The 18,243-nt window shown below is 39.2% G+C and overlaps 3 protein-coding genes across 6 annotated transcripts in view; 1 reads left to right on the top strand and 2 right to left on the bottom strand.

The window, feature by feature from the left end:
- Nucleotides 1–4,088, bottom strand: part of arhgap10 (Rho GTPase activating protein 10) — a 39,315-nt gene extending 35,227 nt beyond the window's left edge. The window contains exons 1-2 of one of the 3 annotated variants that reach the window (XM_077718867.1): nt 3,936–4,088; nt 2,726–2,898 (exon numbers count right to left, since the gene is read on the bottom strand). In XM_077718867.1, coding sequence (XP_077574993.1) covers nt 2,726–2,898; nt 3,936–4,012 — 250 coding nt within the window. In that variant the 5' untranslated portion in view covers nt 4,013–4,088. Of the gene's footprint in view, nt 1–2,725; nt 2,899–2,969; nt 3,251–3,799 lie in introns of those variants that run through there. The other 2 variants (XM_077718868.1, XM_077718869.1) reach the window with 2 other exon arrangements.
- On the top strand, nt 3,862–12,568 carry prmt9 (protein arginine methyltransferase 9). The gene is made up of 13 exons (XM_077718866.1): nt 3,862–4,132; nt 4,734–4,937; nt 5,074–5,222; nt 5,687–5,923; nt 5,995–6,162; nt 6,881–6,983; nt 7,047–7,156; nt 7,226–7,421; nt 7,573–7,756; nt 9,757–10,378; nt 10,848–11,001; nt 11,069–11,191; nt 11,927–12,568. The coding sequence occupies exons 2-13, from the start codon at nt 4,737–4,739 to the stop codon at nt 12,146–12,148; spliced, it is 2,469 nt and encodes an 822-aa protein (XP_077574992.1). The 5' UTR covers nt 3,862–4,132; nt 4,734–4,736; the 3' UTR covers nt 12,149–12,568.
- Nucleotides 12,569–12,655: 87 nt separating this feature from the next.
- Nucleotides 12,656–17,028, bottom strand: tmem184c (transmembrane protein 184C). 2 transcript variants are annotated; one of them, XM_077719880.1, is made up of 11 exons: nt 16,749–17,028; nt 16,555–16,672; nt 16,093–16,223; nt 15,979–16,015; nt 15,704–15,909; nt 15,493–15,567; nt 15,198–15,291; nt 15,004–15,116; nt 14,825–14,924; nt 14,149–14,320; nt 12,656–13,551 (listed from the first exon to the last, which is right to left on the bottom strand). In XM_077719880.1, the coding sequence occupies exons 2-11, from the start codon at nt 16,669–16,671 to the stop codon at nt 13,298–13,300; spliced, it is 1,299 nt and encodes a 432-aa protein (XP_077576006.1). In that variant the 5' UTR covers nt 16,672; nt 16,749–17,028; the 3' UTR covers nt 12,656–13,297. The 2 variants fall into 2 exon arrangements, with proteins under 2 accessions (XP_077576006.1, XP_077576005.1); XM_077719879.1 differs by having other exon boundaries at nt 16,555–17,028.
- Between the last annotated feature and the right edge of the window lie 1,215 nt (nt 17,029–18,243).

The following is an 18,243-nucleotide window of genomic DNA, read 5'->3' as shown; positions in this document are numbered from 1 at the left end:
GAAGTTTTAATGTGATTATAGCGAGTAACATAACGGGCCAAAATGGAGATGCTTGCAAACTTTACTTTTTTCAAGGGATGGCCTTAAAAATGGACATATGGCTAAATAAATTGTTTAGAAATACGCAAAAGTCAACTTTTTAAAAGGGATTAACCATTTAATTGATGACATTCCTTTTCTCTGACAATTTGGAAGCTAAATGCTAATGCTAATGTGTTGAGAAATTAGCGGCAGACCATAGAATTTAACCCTGAGCACGATGAAAAAGCAAAAAATGTAAACAAAGTTTATAAGACCTTATATTTGAATATAAACTGTTTTCTTGGAGGGGGCGTGGCTTCAACTCAGGTGCGCCTTATCATCCAAAAATGAGTTTTTGGGAGTTGGAAAATGTTAATATCATGACAAAAAACTATCTGCGAATTCACCCTAAACTTGAATATAAACAGTTTTCATGGTGGGGGCGTGGCTTCAACTCAGGTGCGCTATTTCATCCAAAAATGAGTTTTTGGGAGTTGAACATTTTAATATCATGACAACAACTTTGTCTGCAAATTCACCCTAACCTTGCAGCTTATATTTGAATATAAACAACTTTCTTGATGGGGGTGTGGCTTCAACTCAGGTGCGCCTTTTCATCCAAAAATGAGTTTTGCAAAAATATTTCAAATTATCCAATATAGAAATGAACTTTAGTACTTTTTTTGGATCCAGATCTTCTAAGCTAGCTCGTCTTGTTAGCCACGTTTCCTGAGGACAAAAAGACAGGACGCGGGTTTGACAACTTTTGGCTGTAGAAACCCAATCACATCTGCTTGTTGCTCCTCTGGTGGACACTTCCATGTCAGCGCTCTCTTGGCCTCCACCACCATCGTCATCCGCTTTAAGTTTCCTCTGCGGATTCAAGGACTTTCCGTGGCGGGACTTCCTCTCAGCTGTGGGAGTAGAAGGGAGTTGCCCAAAGTGTGACGTCACCACCATAATGGCGTCCAGGTCAAGCACGCCGCCGACACTTCTTCGTCCTGTTGTCGTCGCCAACCGGGGTCAGAGCGAACGTTCGATTTGTCCACCCCCCCAAAAAAGCCAAGGTTGTTTCTTATCAAGATGGAAGATAATATAGTGTCCTGGTCTGAGTTGTTTGGGAAAGTCTTGGGTGGTGGTTTTTCCTTTATATGGACATTCCAGGACATACTAGACTTTTGGCAAGGGGGTTTAATCTTCCTTAAAAGTTGCATTTTTTTTCTTCACTCCCCTTTTTTTTATTAGTGTAGTAGATAGGCTTGAGTGTGTCTGAATAAGGACTGAGAGAACAATTCTGGGAGGAAAAACGGAACATTCTAGAACACGCTGGTCTTTTTGGTGAATTGTCTTGTCAAGTTGGAGCGTTGTTTTATTGCTTGGATAAATTGGAAGAATTCCGAGGGCAGTTCCGGGAACTTGATGTTGAAAAAATTAGGGAATTTTTGTTGTTGTTGTTGTTGCAGTTGGTGACAAAAAAATTGTATTTTTCGCCTATTAGCGTATTAGCCGCAACCTGAAATTTTCCTGAAAATGGCTGAATTTTATGATAATTTCTTTCGTATAAGCCGCAACCTGAAATTTGCCTGAAAATTGTTGAATTTTTAAAAATAGTTTCTGTCGTATAAGCCGCAACCTGAAATTTGCCTGAAAATCGTTAAATTTTACAATTTCTCTCGTATAAGCCACAACCAGAAAATTCCCTGAAAATAGCTGAAATTTGCAATTTCTCGGGTATAAGCCGCAACCTGGAAAATCGTTCAATTTTACAATTTCTCTCGTATAAGCCGCAACCTGAAAAATCCTTGTCAAGGACTGAAATTTTAAGAGGTGGCGTTATCAGATACCACTGAAACCGGCAATGTGGGTATTGAGAAATTTTCAAGCTTGCAAATGATTGGCTGATTGTAAAGTTAACAAGTATTTTTTTTACATTAACATGCAGAGCCCATTGGCACCTTGTTCTCAAACTTTATTTTGGTATATGCATGAAGAATTGTAGGAATAAGTAGGAACTATTTAAATATTATTAATAATAAAAAAAAACAATTTTGGTGATATATTTAACACTATTTTTTATTCAGGACCATTAATTTGGTCTAATCTAATTAGCGATTGGTCGCAATATGTATTTGACGTCTACTGCCGTCAATGGCAGTCAAGTAGTTGAATTAAATCTAGTTATCAAGAGTTTAATTCACAATTTAATAAGTTACGTTAGCAGTAATTGTTTAAATTTCAATTTCAAGGCAGAAAAAAATGAATTGTTAATTTAAAATGTTACGATTTGAATTCCTAATAGTTTGGTATTTTGTTTCATGTATGGTTTATCTGTACTAAGTGAAAAAATAACCCATTTCAAAGCTGTCAATCATTATAAGAGAGAAAAGGGGAGTGTCCTAAAAGTCCCTTAAGATCCAGGAAACATTTTTCTATGCTCTTTATCATTCAAAACTTACCTGCAGGCAAAAAAATGGCGTCACATTCCATTTGATTAAGACTATTAACTCTCTTTACAACTTTTTGAACTCTTATATCATATAATATTCATCGTAAAATGTAACCTGCATTAGCCAAACAAATTGTACAGAAAATTGGGGCGATGGTCTCATGCTTGATTGGAATAAAGCTTTTGGTTAGAAATGGAAATACACACAAAAATATGATTTTTACCCCCCGAAAAAAAGTGCGAGTGTGAATAACTCACGTTTGGTGGCGTTGATGAGGTTTTTGCCATCTTTGTACAACTCTTTAATGAACCTGTTGGTCTTATCCAACTCTGCTTCGTGAGCCTTGATCTTCTCCCTGAAACAAGGACTGTCCAGATAGCATTCGCTGAATTCCAGCGGGTGCAGACCCATGTCTTCGTTTGCTCCTCGGCTTGTTTTAACAAAAAGGGGAAATCGTGTTAATTAAAAAAATAAATAAAATTAAAAAAAATAAATACAAACAATTAACATGCGAGGGTCAGATCGACGCCGGGCTGCATAGCTACTTAGCTAACATCGGTTAGCATGGTTCACTACTGTCAATTGTCAGATTTGGAGGGCAAAGAGGAGCTAGCTAAATCGAAGCGAGGTGGTGGTTAAAAAAAGGAGTTGCGTCGGAAGAAAGTCCACGCAAGGGCGGTTGTCAGAAAGCTGCCTCGTTCATGTTTTCTGTCGCTCATCAAATACACCCCACCTAGCAAAGTGACAGATTTGAGAAACTCTGCTGACATCTGCGTGCGTGTAGGGGAAACTTTTGACAAAGAGTACATAGTGTTTTCTAAACAAACATGCTACTACATCCGCTTTTGTTTCCACAGATGAGTAAAAAAAAAGTCGAATTTAGATTACAAAATACAATAAAAATATATATAAATACAACCAAAGAAAATATATATCATCTTTGAAGGTTTTATATCAATTGAATACTTAATAAAGCCCTTGTGTTGGTGAGCATATGCAACTCTTGGATAGCATTACAGTGAACTGTCTTGACATAATCTAATAGCTTTGAGGCTATAAATCTAGCGTTTTAACCGAATGGTTCTGCATATATTAGTTTAATAAACATTCATGTATTGGTAAAAGGGGACGAGTTGTGTTATTACTTCGCCATTATGCATCAAATATGTGATTAATATTACATTAATTAACGTTGTTTCATGAAATTCAGAGATAAAGTCAAATGCATTGATATTAAAATTAAGAATATTTTGTAAAACATTCTCCTTGAATTATTCCTATATTATTGATTTTTTTAATCATAAATAAACAGTTTGTAAAGAGAAACTCACTTGTTTTAGACTGCTACATTGAATCGGAACTATTTTTGCTTACGTGGAAACAGCCGAGCTTGTTTACCGGAAGGACTTATTAGCCAACAATGCTATTAGCTTCAATAGTGTATGAGTTTGGCGGAAAAATCCTTACATAGCGGCGATTTTCTTCTGCTTTTCCGATTGCAAGATGCCAACTTGCAGAAGAAAAGCCTCACCGAGGCTTACCATTAAAGAAATATTTTGACGTTGAGCGTGATTGAATCGTCACTGCAAAAACATCAGTTTTTAAAACGACAACAATTACCTCCTTCCAGAGAACATCACTGCTTTGATCTACATTCTTGCGCGGTAAGTCTAAATATCTCAGTGATCCGTGGCCATATTATTATTTATATTATTATTATAATATTGTTTTTTTTCTTGACAACATTTCCAGCCATGTCAGTCAAATACAATGACTTATTACATATATTAATTTTGCAGTATTTCTCAGTGTGTCACAATACACAAACAGTTTTCTGAGTCATAATTTAAAATATATATATATATATATATATATATATATATATAATTGAGAAATATCAGAATAATTAATTAAAACAATAAGAATCGGAATATCCAAAAGTAAAAACCCAAAAGAGGAAAAAATCGATTACTAACCAAAACTATGCTTACAAAACTAACAAAAATATGAAAAATAAAAACTGAACGAATGACAAAATTCCAAATGACATTTTTTATTTAAATTTGGCACCTGATAAATAACCCAACATTTGAAATGAAAGCTATAAAAGTCAATTTAAATGAAAAAAAAAACAATAAAAAACTAGCCAATTAACTTTAATTAATTAGCACATTAACACATTAGCTTAAAATGTGTCATTTTAAGGGTATTTTTGACTCCTAAAAAGCAGACCAACCCTTATGTAACCTTAATTTTTGTATCCAGGGTATGCCTAATGCCAGCGCAAGACCAAAAAACAGTGGCAGGAGATCCCACAGACGGCCCCGAGAGGATCCAGCCCGGAACCAACTGGTTTCCAGTTCCCTAGAGAGCGCCCAACAGTGCCTCTTTAATCAGGACTATGGACCTGCATTCGTCCACTACCTGCTGGTCCTCAACGTGGCGCCCGAATTCAAGGAATTTGCCAAAGTATTTATTTTTTACTCCTTTCCCCTAGGTGGCGCTGTCTACACGACAGCCAGTGGCAGTAGCTCTGTCCACTCTTATGTTTTTTCATGTTTTACAGCATGTTTTACATTATTATTATTTTTTTTTATCGCTATAGGAGTCCTTCCGTTTCACCCTTTTTAAATGGGCGGAAGAACTGGATTCGGCCGGCCGCATTCAGGATATCTTCAGCTGCTATGAGCAAGCTTTGGAACTCTTTCCTGCGGATGAGGTTATTCTGAATAACGTGGGAGAGCAGCTCTTCAGGTATTTTGTTTTATTATTTTTATTATTTTTTTGTTTTGTTTTGCTTTTTAAACCTGAAACCTGCGGACAGGCATTTTTTTTTAAAATAACTTTATTGGCAACAACTCAAAGACAAGACAATACATAGTCAGCAAAAATTACAATGACATTAAAAAAGGGCTTTTTTATTAATTTTTTTGTCCATGACGTCTATTTTCTTTTTTGCATAAATATATTTTGCCATTGAGGCTATTGAAAATAATGTCTATTATTGTGGCAAAAAACCACACACATATATGCATAAAAAGTTTCAGTGTTTTTAGTTCAAAAATCATTTTGTAAAGTCTCAAAATATATTAAAAAAAGATAAAATAAACATTGTTTTAGATCTTTAAAAAACGGAATATTCAAGGCTTTTAATGCATTAAAAAAATGAATACTATACCTTATATTTTCCATGTTTTTGGTATTTTGTATTGACTCAGAATGGGCTTCCGAGACGAAGCGGCTAGGCATTTTTTCAAAGCCCTGAAGCTGAAGCCGGACTACGTGGAAGCCAGGGAGAACTTCTACCGTGTGGCAAACTGGCTGGTAGAGCGTTGGCATTTCCTCATGCTCAACGACCAAGGGCGCAACCGCAAATATCAACAGGCCATCCAAAAGGCCGTACATGGCGGATGCACCAGCGTCCTGGACATCGGAACCGGCACCGGGATCCTCGGGTGAGATTCCAACAGCGTATTTTCACCCTTTGGCTCCCGCTGGCTAGCTAACGTGGTCACCCCACCGTTAGCATGTGCGCTAAGAAGGCCGGGGCCGCCGAAGTGTACGCCTGCGAGCTGTCCAAGACCATGTACGAGCTGGCCTGCGAGGTGGTGGCGGCCAACGGGATGGGCGGAGCCATCAAGATCCTTCACAAGAAGTCTTTAGATATGGAAGTGCCAAAGGACATCCCACATAGGTATGTACGCATATACGGGTTCTGAATATATGAGCATTACTTTGGGCTAACTGAAAATAGTACTACAATAGTAATAAATAGTCTAATTTATGCGCATATAAGCCGGTACTCGGATGTTTGGTCCCCGGGACGTTTGGTCGCCCGGACGTTTGGTCGCCCGGACGTTTGGTCCCCCGGACGTTTGGTCGCCCGGACGTTTGGTCGCCCGGACGTTTGGTCGCCCAGACGTTTGGTCCCCCGGACGTTTGGTCCCCCGGACGTTTGGTCCCCCGGACGTTTGGTCCCCCGGACGTTTGGTCCCCCGGACGTTTGGTCCCCCGGACGTTTGGTCCCCCGGACGTTTGGTCCCCCGGACGTTTGGTCCCCCGGACGTTTGGTCGCCAGTTTTTTGGTCCCCCGGACGTTTGGTTTGCCCGGACGTTTGGTCGCCCGGAAGTTTGGTCGCCCGGACGTTTGGTCCCCAGACGTTTGGTCAGAGTTTACTGTTGAAATCAGCTCTCAAGATTATATTCATGAGAGAGAGTTTAATATCTAAATATCTACTGTTGAAACCAGCTCTCAAAATTATATTCACCCGGGCTACCAAACGTCCGGGAGACCAAACGTCCGGTCACGATATAAGCCGTATCCTCGATTCTGGCATGTTTTTTTTTAGTGACAAATACGTATATGTGAGAAAATTTTGGTTTACATAGTTTGTATTTTTCTGCTCCATCAGGGTGTCCCTGGTGGTGACGGAGACGGTAGACGCCGGCTTATTCGGCGAAGGCATCATCGAGAGTCTCATCCATGCTTGGCGCCACCTTCTACTGCCTCCGCCGGTAAATGCCGACAGCAATCACAACGGCGGCACAACACAATACAGACACTAGTTTTTCTTCCAGACGGGAGAGACGGCATCCGGTGACCCTTCGGCGACCGGTCGAGTCATCCCCGCCGGGGCCACCATTTACGCGGTGGCCGTGGAGTGCCTGGAAATCCGACGGCATAACAAGTAGACCAAATGAATTGTTGACGTTAATCGTCTGATTGGTTATGAATAAGAGATTTTTTGTTTGTGTAGGCTTTGCGTGTCCGAGGTGGGCGGTTTGTCCATGGCGGCGGCGTCCGAGCGACTGCGGAGTCCGGTGAGCTGCACCGCCGACGCCTTCGAAGTCACGGAGCCGTACACCACCGAGCGTCTCGGCAGATTGCCCGGGGGATACGTGCAGCTGACCGAGCCGGTCACCGTGCTACAAATTGACTTTAACAACGTAGAGGTGAGCTGCCATTTTGGAATTCTAGTTCACTTTTTTTTTACACATCAATTCTGTCAGTGTTTCCCAACTTTCCAGAAACTAGTGAATGTCAAAAGGTGACTTTTGAATGTCTAAAAATGCAAGTGATAGGAATGTAGTTTGTTCTTGGTAGGAGTTGGAGGGTCTGAGCTCCAGGATGGTGCAGCGCTTGAGGGTGCCGGTGGTCAGGGAGGGCAAGCTAGATGCCCTGGCCGTCTGGTTTAATCTGCATTTGGATCAGGAGAGCAGCTTGTCCACGGGACCGCATGAAGACACTTGCTGGGAGCATGCCATCTATCCAGAGCACACCAGTAAAGGTCAAATGGAAATGATCCTGATTTTGTTAAAAATCCTGTATTCTTCACAGTAGCAAAAGGGGGGGAATACAGACACAGAAAAATACATTTTAGACATAAATAGATAAGTAATAAGTAAGTTAATAAATAAATATATACATATATACCCATATACACATATACACATGTATACACATATATACACATATATACACATAAATACACATAAATACACATAAATACACATATACACATGTATACACATGTATACACATATATACACATATATACACATATACACACATATACACATATAACCATATATACACATTTATACATATTTATACACAATTATACACATTTATACATATTTATACACATTTATACACATTTATACACATTTATACACATTTATACACATTTATACACATTTATACACATTTATACACATTTATACACATTTATACACATTTATACACATTTATACACATATATACACATATATACATATAGACACATATACACTCATATACACTCATATACACACATATACACACATACACACATAGACATATATACACAAATAGACATATGTAGACGTATATACACATATATACACAAATATAGACATATATACACATATATAGACATATATACACATATAGACATTTATAGACATATGTATACACACACATATATATATATATAGACATATATACACATATACATTTATACATATATCTACATATACACATGTACATACCTGTCAACTGGTACGTTCTCGCCGTAATTGGTACAACTGAAAGCCCATTTTTATATTGGTACGCTGTACACATGAAAATGGTACGCTAAACGGTGATTTTGAGAAAAAAAAATAAATTAAGGCACTTTCTAGCCATTTTTCACCATCCGCCATTGTTTCTTCCCGGAAACGCATGTCTGCCAAGTGATATATGTACCGGCGCCTCTGATTGGCTAAAAAAAAAAGATCATGATAAACATTTCGTTTTGTAACACTTTCACCATGTGATTTCCGTTTCCTGTTCCCTTGTTTATGTTTACTTTCATTTGATCAGCTGTTTCTGGTCTGTTTACAAGTCAAGAATGTTCGTGATTTTTTACAAAAAAGTAAAGTGGTAAGATTTTCCATGTATTTATACATATATGTAAGGGCGAAAACAAAATTTGGTAAGATCACAAATGGTTCGAGGTTGACAGGTATGCATGTACATACATGCAATCCCATTTGAATGTTTTTCCACACGCCATCACAAGAGAGCGCTGTCTCCCCACCCCCCCATAAAGGCCGCCACGCCATGACGCTAACGGCGTCCGACGTGGAGCTCGTCGTCCTCCAGACGGCAGCCGTGTGGTCCTCTGGGGAAAGGCGCCGACATCCGCCGATGTCAAGCGCCCTCCTCGTTTATTTGTGCGCCGTGATCATCCGTGACACACTTAAGCGATCTGGTTATTCCCAGATCAAGACGGGAACAGATGTTATTCCTAAAGGAATAGCCCCGCCCCCCCATTTCTTCTTAATCTCATTGCTCTTCTTCCGCTTCCACTCATCCTGGTCTCTAATTTCATTTCATTTACAATTCTATCATCATCAACGGCGCGTCAGTCAAGACTTTTGATAGCTGTAAAAAATATGCTAATTACTTTACACAACTCCACTTTGCAGTTGGGAACTTTTAATGTATTTTAATTCTGTTTTTTTGGTAGTTTTTGGTAGAAATTACTCAGAATTCCAAAATGTAACAATAACATTTTGTGAAAAAAACATGAACAGTTATAAATCCTAATGGAATTAATTGGTTCCAGTTTTTGTAAGTAGTAGGACTTTATATCTAAATTCCATAATTCGTTCCACAGTCCTAAAACAAACTACCAATTCCACCGATTTGGCCCCCGGGCCGCCACTTTGATACCATGAATTCCTTTGCCGGCCAATCACAGTCAACAAATGACATTTCTAAATCATTAAATGTGTTTCTTTGTCCTTTATATTTTCCGCCTAGGTTTTTTGCTAAAAACCGGCGACGAGCTCCTGGTGGACGTTTCCTGCCGGGAAACTTACCTCCACCTGCACAGCATGGCGGTAACGCGGAACGGTCGCCACGTGCGACTGGACACTGCGGCGGACCTCCGCGACCCGGAGGCGGAGCTTTGCAGCGCCCTGGCGTGCCTCCAGACCCGCACGGACATCTGCCTGCTAGATTACTCGGAAATGGCGCTCTTGAACAACGAGCGCTACCACCGGAGCTTCGCCGCCGCCCTCTCCGAGCTGGTGACCCGCTTGAAGGCGGAGCCTCCCACGCCGGGGGAACCCGCCGACCCGTTTTACGTCCTGGACGTCTTGGAGGGCTTTTCTATGCTCTCGTTGGTGGCCGCCGCCCAAGGCGGGGTCAGGGCGTATAGTTCGGTGGAGAAGAGCAGGCAGCAGGAAGTGCTGAAGCGCCTGGCGCGCGCCAACGGCGTGCCCGACGACAGCTTAGAGTTCTGGGTTAACCGCGACGATTACCAGATGGGGGCGCTGCAGAGGCCCTCGCGGGAGAAGCTCTGGAGCGCCATCTTGTTGGATTGCGTGGAGACATGCGGCCTCATTAGGCAGAAGCTGATGGAGAAGGCGTCTCTGGCCAGGTGATTGTTGGGGTCGGCCGGACATTTGGTCCCCGGATGTTTGGTCGCCGGGACGTTTGGTCGCCAGGGACGTTTGGTCGCCAGGGACGTTTGGTCGCCAGGGACGTTTGGTCGCCAGGGACGTTTGGTCGCCAGGGACGTTTGGTCGCCCAGACGTTTGGTCGCCCGGATGTTTGGTCGACAGACGTATTTATTTTAATGTTACATTAGAAATCAAAATGTCTTCATTTATTTTTCAAATTGGAAAAAACAAAACATTTTCCTAAAATTAGATTATAATTTAAATTCAATGTTTCCATTTTTATGTCCATAACAAATCATGATGTAAGATATTTAATAGCCTGGGCAATCTTTTATTAGTATTATTTTTTAAGTGACACATTTTTAAAACTCTATTTACATTTTTAGTTACATTTGAAATCAAAATTTCTTTATTTATTTTTAAAATTTCCCTTCCCTAATTCTTCAGGTGTTTATTGGAGCGCGGCGGCCGCATCTTCCCTCAAAAAATAGTGGTTCTGGGCACGCTGGTAGAGTCGGACACGCTGTTGATGGAAAGCGCCGTGCAGGGCCTGGACGCCACTCTTGGCTTCAACATTGCGCCGTTCATCAACCAGTTCACCGTAAGTACACAACGGCCGATGTCTTTAACCCTCAATTTTCACATAATATTGCCGCTTTGCCCTACAGGTTCCCGTGCATGTGTTTTTGGAGCTTTCCACGTTAGCGTGTCGACGCCTTAGCGAGCCCACGGAGCTTTTCGTCCTCAATCTAATGGACACCAACGCCAACTACGATGAAAGGGAGGTCCAGGTGAGTTTTGCTAGACCAAGGGTGTCAAAGTGGCGGCCCGGGGGCCAGATCTGGCCCGCCGCATCATTTTTGCGGCCCGGAAAAGTAAATCATGAGTGGCGACTTTCTGTTTTAAGATAAATTGAAATGAATATTATAGATGTATATTAAATTTCCTGATTTTCCCTCTTTTTAAATTAATAATTGTCATTTTTTAATCATTTTTTTCTGTTTTTAGTTCAAAAATCATTTTGTAAAATCTAAAAATATATTTAAAAAAGCTCAAATAAACCTTGTTTGATATCTATAAAAAACGAATATTCAGGGCTTTTAATTCAGTTCTTTTAATCCATTTATAAAAAAAAATCTAAATATTATATCTAAAATGGTCCAGCCCACATAAAATCGAGTTGACATTAATGTCGCCCACAAACTAACCCGAGCCATGATTTAAAACAATGTTCATTTACTTTCCCGGACCGCACAAAATGATGCGGTGGACCAGATTTGGCCCGCGGGCCGCTACTTTGACACCTATATGCTAGACTTTACATGTTCCCCTACCAACATGGCCACCCAGAGGCCATGTTAATAGGGGCAATGAAAGTTCCTTTCAGACTTGAGTTTATCGCGAATTAAGCAGTATGTGATAACAACGACTTTAACTATGAATATGCAGTAATTAAGCATTTAAAAAAGTTTATTTAAAAAGTATTCGGATTGTTCTTTAGTTTATGAACACATCCATCTTGTCAGGTTTTGACCACGTCTGCGGGAAGGATCACGGCAGTGCCATTTTGGTACGACATCCATCTGGACGATGAAAACATCGTTAGTACACTGGCTCCTGATTCTCACTGGAAGCAGGCCGCCGTCGTCCTGCAGCGCCCCCTGGAGGTGGCGGAAGGGGAGCAGATAACGCTGGTCGTCAAGATCCGGAATAGCAGTATTTCCATCGAGGTACGGAAAGATATTTGACATTTTAAAAAGGATAAAGTTGAGGCTTGTATTCATGTTATTGTTCGTTTTATTGGTAAAAATAAAGTTGCAGAAGAGTATAGAACTGCTGTATACATATACATTATTGTTATTTCTGCAATTTAAGCGTAAAGGTGAACTTGATATATTTAATGAATGTTTAACATGGAAATCAGTGTATTTCCTCGGCCAATCAAATTGATTGGTTTCATCTTTTATGTTAAATTGCCAAAGTATAACAAGTAATGAGTATTCAGTTCTAGACAACGGGTGTCAAAGTGGCGGCCCGGGGCCAAATATGGCCCAGCGGATCATTTTGTGCGGTCCGGGAAAGTTAATTATGAGTGCAGACTTTCTGTTTTAGGATGAAATTTAAATTAAAAGTATAGATGTATATTATATTTCCTGATTTTCCTCTTTTTAAAATAATAATTGTCATTTTTTAAATCATTTTTTTGTTTTTTTGTTCAAAAATCATTTTATAAAATCCAAAAATAAATGAAATATCAGACATAAACATTGTTTTATATCTATGAAAAACTGAATATTCAGGGATCTTAATCCTGTTTTTTAAATCCATTTAAAAAAAAAATCTAAATATTATATCTAAAATAGTGCGACCCCTCGTGAAATCAAGTTGACCTCAAAACGGCCCGCGAACCGAGTCTGACACCCTTGTTCTAGACTGAAAAAAACTGTAAATGGACGCAAAGATGTGCAAATTCATCATTTTACAATGATTAATATTCTCTTAACATTTAAAAACATACCTGATACATACATGTATTTACCATAATTGAACAGCAGGGGGAAAAATCAAGAGATGTTGTGACATGATGTCCTCATTATGATACACATTTAAATACTTGAAAAAAAGTATAATTTGATGAGTTATTCTTTAAAAACAATAGCATAATCTTCATTTTTCACCATAATTCAAAGCATCCCCACAATTTTGAGTCAGTGTGGCCCTTTAAATCTTAAATATTGTTTTAACAAAAAAGGCTAACCGGCTAAGGCGCTAACACTTGGCAAATGATCATTTTGCGAGTTTCAACCAGTCATTGACGGACATTAGCGTCCAATCCTCACTGAACATTCTTGCGGCTGTCACATAATTGGCAAAAATCACCAGGCCCCGCCCCCTCATTAGCTCTTAATGACGACAATTGAGTCCTCTTGGGCTTCCTCGTCCTGTTGTTCCTGGGTCAGACCAGCAGGGGCTGAGACGGAACGGGGGGTTCGCCCAGTACCTTGATAGCGACCCCCGGGCGAGGGTGGGTCGGACGCCACCTCGCCCACGGCGTCCCGCGAGCTGGAGGACGAAAGCAGGCCGGAACGCTCGCCACAATTCTGCGCGTCGTCGAAGTACGACGTTCGGGTGCGGCCCATCACCGTTCGACCTATGGCGGAAAAAAAAGAAGAAAAAGTCAATTCTGATTTTGTCAAACTACGGCTCGCGGGCCACATACGGCCCATTGGGCTTTTGAATCCGGCCCAACGACATTGTCCAAATAATTTATTTAGTTTTTATTAATTCTTTTAAATCCTGATTTTTTTCCCCCTTTAAATCAATAATTGTCATTTTTTAAATATTTTTTCTGTTTTTAGTTCAAAAATCATTTTGTAAAATCTAAAAATATATTTAAAAAAAACCTAAGATAAACATTGTTTTAGATCTATAAAAAATGGAATATTCAGGGATTTTAATCCAATTTTTTTAATCCATTTATAAAAAAAAATCTATTGTTTTTATATTTTTTAATACATTCCTTTTGACTTTGTACTTTATAATTTTTACTATATTGATGAGTGAAGATTACTAAAGCAATACCTGAGTCATTTTTTTTCTGTTTATGTTTCATGTGTACTGTTAACGGATGCACTTTTTTATATGTATCGTATCTTGTGCTGACCTTCTGCCAAATTTTTAAAGTCAATGTGGCCCCTGGACCGTAAAGTTTGCCCAATCCTGAGCTAGGGATTGGTCGGAGACTGACCGACGTTGCGGACTTGTTCGGAGATGTCGGCTCGGACGTCGGAGACGTCCCACATGGCCATGAAGGAGTCGAAGCAGGAACCCTCCTCGGCCTCTTGGATGTAAGGCTTGTATGTGAAGCTCACGTGGTGAGCGATGGCTGCCAGGAACATCTCCACGCAGATTACAAAGTCCTGCAATCCAGTAAGAAAAAATGTCTTGGAAATTTGAATTTGTAGCTCCAGGCCCAAAGAAAAAAAATGCACATTGAAGAGGAAAAAAAGCATATTTAATTATACACATTTTTTTAATTTGATCAAAAAAAATTATGGAGAACAATAAACTAAATAGGCACATTTTTTTTGGATAACTATAGCCTAAAAAAATAGACTCTTGAAAACAATTAGTCTCACCAAAATATGAAAAAGTGTGACTTATAGTCAAGGAAATATGATGTTCCCATAATATAAAAAAAATAACGTGAATGATAGACATTTTTTTCCTTAATTTGAAACGATAATTACAATATCATTCAAAAATGATAATAATGGTTTGGATTAGTGCAAAACAGATTGAGTTAATACATAGAACTAAATACATACAAATATTTATATGTATTTTTCGCAATCTTCTGTAAATGCCGACTAGCAAAAATGGCAAAAAAGAAAAACCAAAATATGCAAATGTATTTTGTTAACCTGCAGTCCAGTGGCGACGGCTTCCACGCTTTGCCAATCCCAAGTGCGTTTCTCCGAGATGACGCCCACTTTAACCAACAGGGCGATTAGAACAGCTTGCCTGTCAATCACAAAAAAAACCAACATTTATTCACCTAAAAAGTGGCCAAAAATTAATTCCAAAATGTTGTTTTTTTTACCAAAATGAGACGAACACCACCATTTTGACGCAGAGAAACTTTCCCACCGGGTTGATGGGGCCCAGTTCGTCTCGTAGAGCCCTGTAGAACAGCACCAGGCAGTACATGGCGAACTGGAAAGACGAAATTAAGCAAAACAAATGTTATGTCCTGAATTCTGTTGGAAAACTAGACCAATCGAGAGTTTTTGGTACCAGTTGGGACATGTTGTTGACAATGACCAAATAGGTCCAAGCGTTGGTGGAGCTGAAGTTGCCTTCGTCGTAAACTTTGCAGAGTTGACAGATGCTGCCAAAACAATAACAAAAAATGGACGGTCAGTGTCGATTAATTGCCAAATATTTGAAAAATGGTCGATTTTAGGCTGCCAAAATCTCAACAAAATCTTGCGGTTGATTTTAGGCTGCCAAAATCTCAAAAAAATTTCAACAAAATCTTGCAGTTGATTTTTAGGCCGCCAAAATCTCAACAAAATCTTGCATGACTTACAGGGCGATAACCGTTGTGACTGGCCTCACCACCGTGTACTGCAGCACCCCCAGCTTGCACCTTAATAGCAAAACCCTTTGGAGACAAAAAATAAAAACACAAAAACATTTAAAACGATAAACATTCATTCATTTTTTTAAAAAATCTTGTCCTCACGAGGTTCACACATTAACCGCAATAGTCGAGGGATTACTGTATACAGTTTACTCACTCTCCCATTGGCCAGGGTGGGCAACAGCAAAGCGGCGGAAGATGCTTCTGTTGCTCCTGAACCTCCAACATCATAACCAGACTGGGGTACTGGTTCTCCAAGTAGTTTAGGAGGAATGTCATAAAGTTGTAGATGACGTAGGCCTCATAGCATTCTCGGCAAGTGTCCACGTAAATGGCGATGTGTGGGTATTTCAAGGCAATCCACTGTGGCAAAATGGCAACTTTTTTAGTTTAAAATCAGGAAGTAAAGTGTTGTTATAGAGAAAAACTTACACTGTCCAAGCTGTAAATTGGCACCATCCACAATATTCTGGTGGGAGAAAAATGTGGTGTTAAAAATGTTATATAATTTTATTTTTTTAGGAAGATATTGGAAATTTTGTTCACCTTATGATAGGTTTTTGAAGCTCTGGTTGAGTGTAGTGAACCAGATGTTGTAGAATGCCCCATAATGATATGGGGATGGTCATGAAGACAAATATGCCGGCTATAAACCATGCTTTGTTATGAGTGCCGACCTGTCGTGGCAAAGAAATGAGGATATTAATACTAATATTAATAGTAAGCGTAAAAATATAGTAAAGAGCTAATACAAATAAGACATGATACTAAATTGTTTATTGGGACCCTTGTGAGGATAAGCAGGATAATTAATTGTCAAAAAGTCAACTAAATAATAACCTAATTAACCCACATTTAAATGTTATATACTGTTTCTTTTAATCCAGAAGCATCATTTTCCTATCACTAAAATGCTATTGGATCCTAATAGCTGTAAACATTTTGTTTGTTTTTAAAATCAATATCCCACAATGCAGTTCAGCCCCTTTGGGTGAACCCCGTTCTTACCTCCGACTTCTGTAGTTCCCACACGCACAGCGGCAGGACCACGAGCAACAATAATATGTACAACAAGACAACCAGAGGCCGAATCCATCGTCTCCAGTTCCCGCACGAGCAAGGCATTCTGACATGAAGACGCCGGATCCGTTTTAATACAAACAAACACAGCCTTCTTGGTCTCAGAGTGAGTAAAATATTACTTGATCTTATTTCGCCGACATGCTAATTGCCAGTGCAGGTGACTCCAATTATCCCCTAGCCGAGTGGCTAGTCTTGTGTTAGCTTCTCGGTCGTTTTGCCACGTAAACAAATAACAAACGTGAAAGTAGTTACATGGCCGTTGAGATCCTTTGAATCTATATCGTGCCGATGAAATGTTGTATTTGGATAGAGCCGATCTGCGCGTTTTGAAGTGTTTTAACTGAGCTAAACTCTGAATTGTGTTGCCGATGCCTGAAACTTTCCCGATGAGTTGTTTCCTATCGGTTACTTCCTGATTCTACATTCCGAGTAGTGATTGGTTGAGGTTTTCCTCCGGGCCAATCACCGACGAGGTTCTAAAAGTTAGTATAGAAGTACGTGATTGGTCCTCCTCGTATGTTTGTGGCACTTGCTGTCCACCAGGCGGCGGTGATCTTCAACAATTGATAAATGGTACATTAAGTGTTTAGATTTAAGTATAATTGTTTTGGAAATACACGTTTTTATAACAAATTACTTTTGGAGTGGCAAAATGGGTCAGCTTTATTATGAAATTTTACGTGGAGGAGGAAAATAAACGATTTAGCATTAACAAAGATAAAAACAACATGGATGATAATGGAATTTTTAACGTGGTGCAAAGAAAAAAAATCAATTTAATTTTAAAGTGCCCGATATTTGTTCTTTTTGTGTATTATGAATGGAACTCACTTTGATAAATATGATTTTATAACACTGGAAAAACTGTATAACGAGAATCAAGGTAGGGACGAAGGTAAGTTCATACCTCATTTTGATTTTATAACATGACTTTTGAGGTTCTTACTACATGTTTTTCTGCTTGAGAGGAAGAACTTTTCCTCCCCTGTAATCCCCCCTAACTCGTTATATTTCCGACAGATTGTTCATGAATGTTTGAATTTTTCCTTTTGGCTTTAAATGAATAAAGCATTGTCTTCGCCACTAGTCATACGAGCCAATGGATGCCTCGGAGGGACATGGTAAAGCCACCAGGGTTAGCGTGGATAAACATATGTCGCATTTAATCACAGCCGAGAGGTGTTTTTAGCTCAAAAGATTTGGCGTCCTTCCATTTATTGTTTTTATTTATTTTTTTCTATCTAGATTTTTATTTTAAAAATATAAAATGTACTGTTACATCAAGTGAAAGTCATTTGTATGACAATAATCACCTAAAAATGGCAAAAAATTGAAATATTTTGATTATAAAATGCCAAAAAATAGAAATATTTTGATTCTAAAATATTTTTTTCAATACAAATGTACATGTTTTTTTTAATTTAATGCCAAATTAATTTAGATTGTAGATAGTAAAATAATGTAGAGACACCAAGTAATTACCTCCTGTTTGAAATATATACTAGAGTTAAATAATAATTAATAAATAATAATTTTAAAAAATCTTCATTCTTGGTGTATCATATTTTTTTACATTTTTTGACCCCTGTGACCTTTGTCACCCCAAAATAAACA

Source organism: Stigmatopora nigra, chromosome 6 (assembly GCF_051989575.1).
Source record: "Stigmatopora nigra isolate UIUO_SnigA chromosome 6, RoL_Snig_1.1, whole genome shotgun sequence".
NCBI classification, from domain to species: domain Eukaryota; kingdom Metazoa; phylum Chordata; class Actinopteri; order Syngnathiformes; family Syngnathidae; genus Stigmatopora; species Stigmatopora nigra.
The sequence above is the reverse complement of the archived record's forward strand: the minus strand, read 5'-3'. Positions and strand labels throughout refer to the sequence as shown.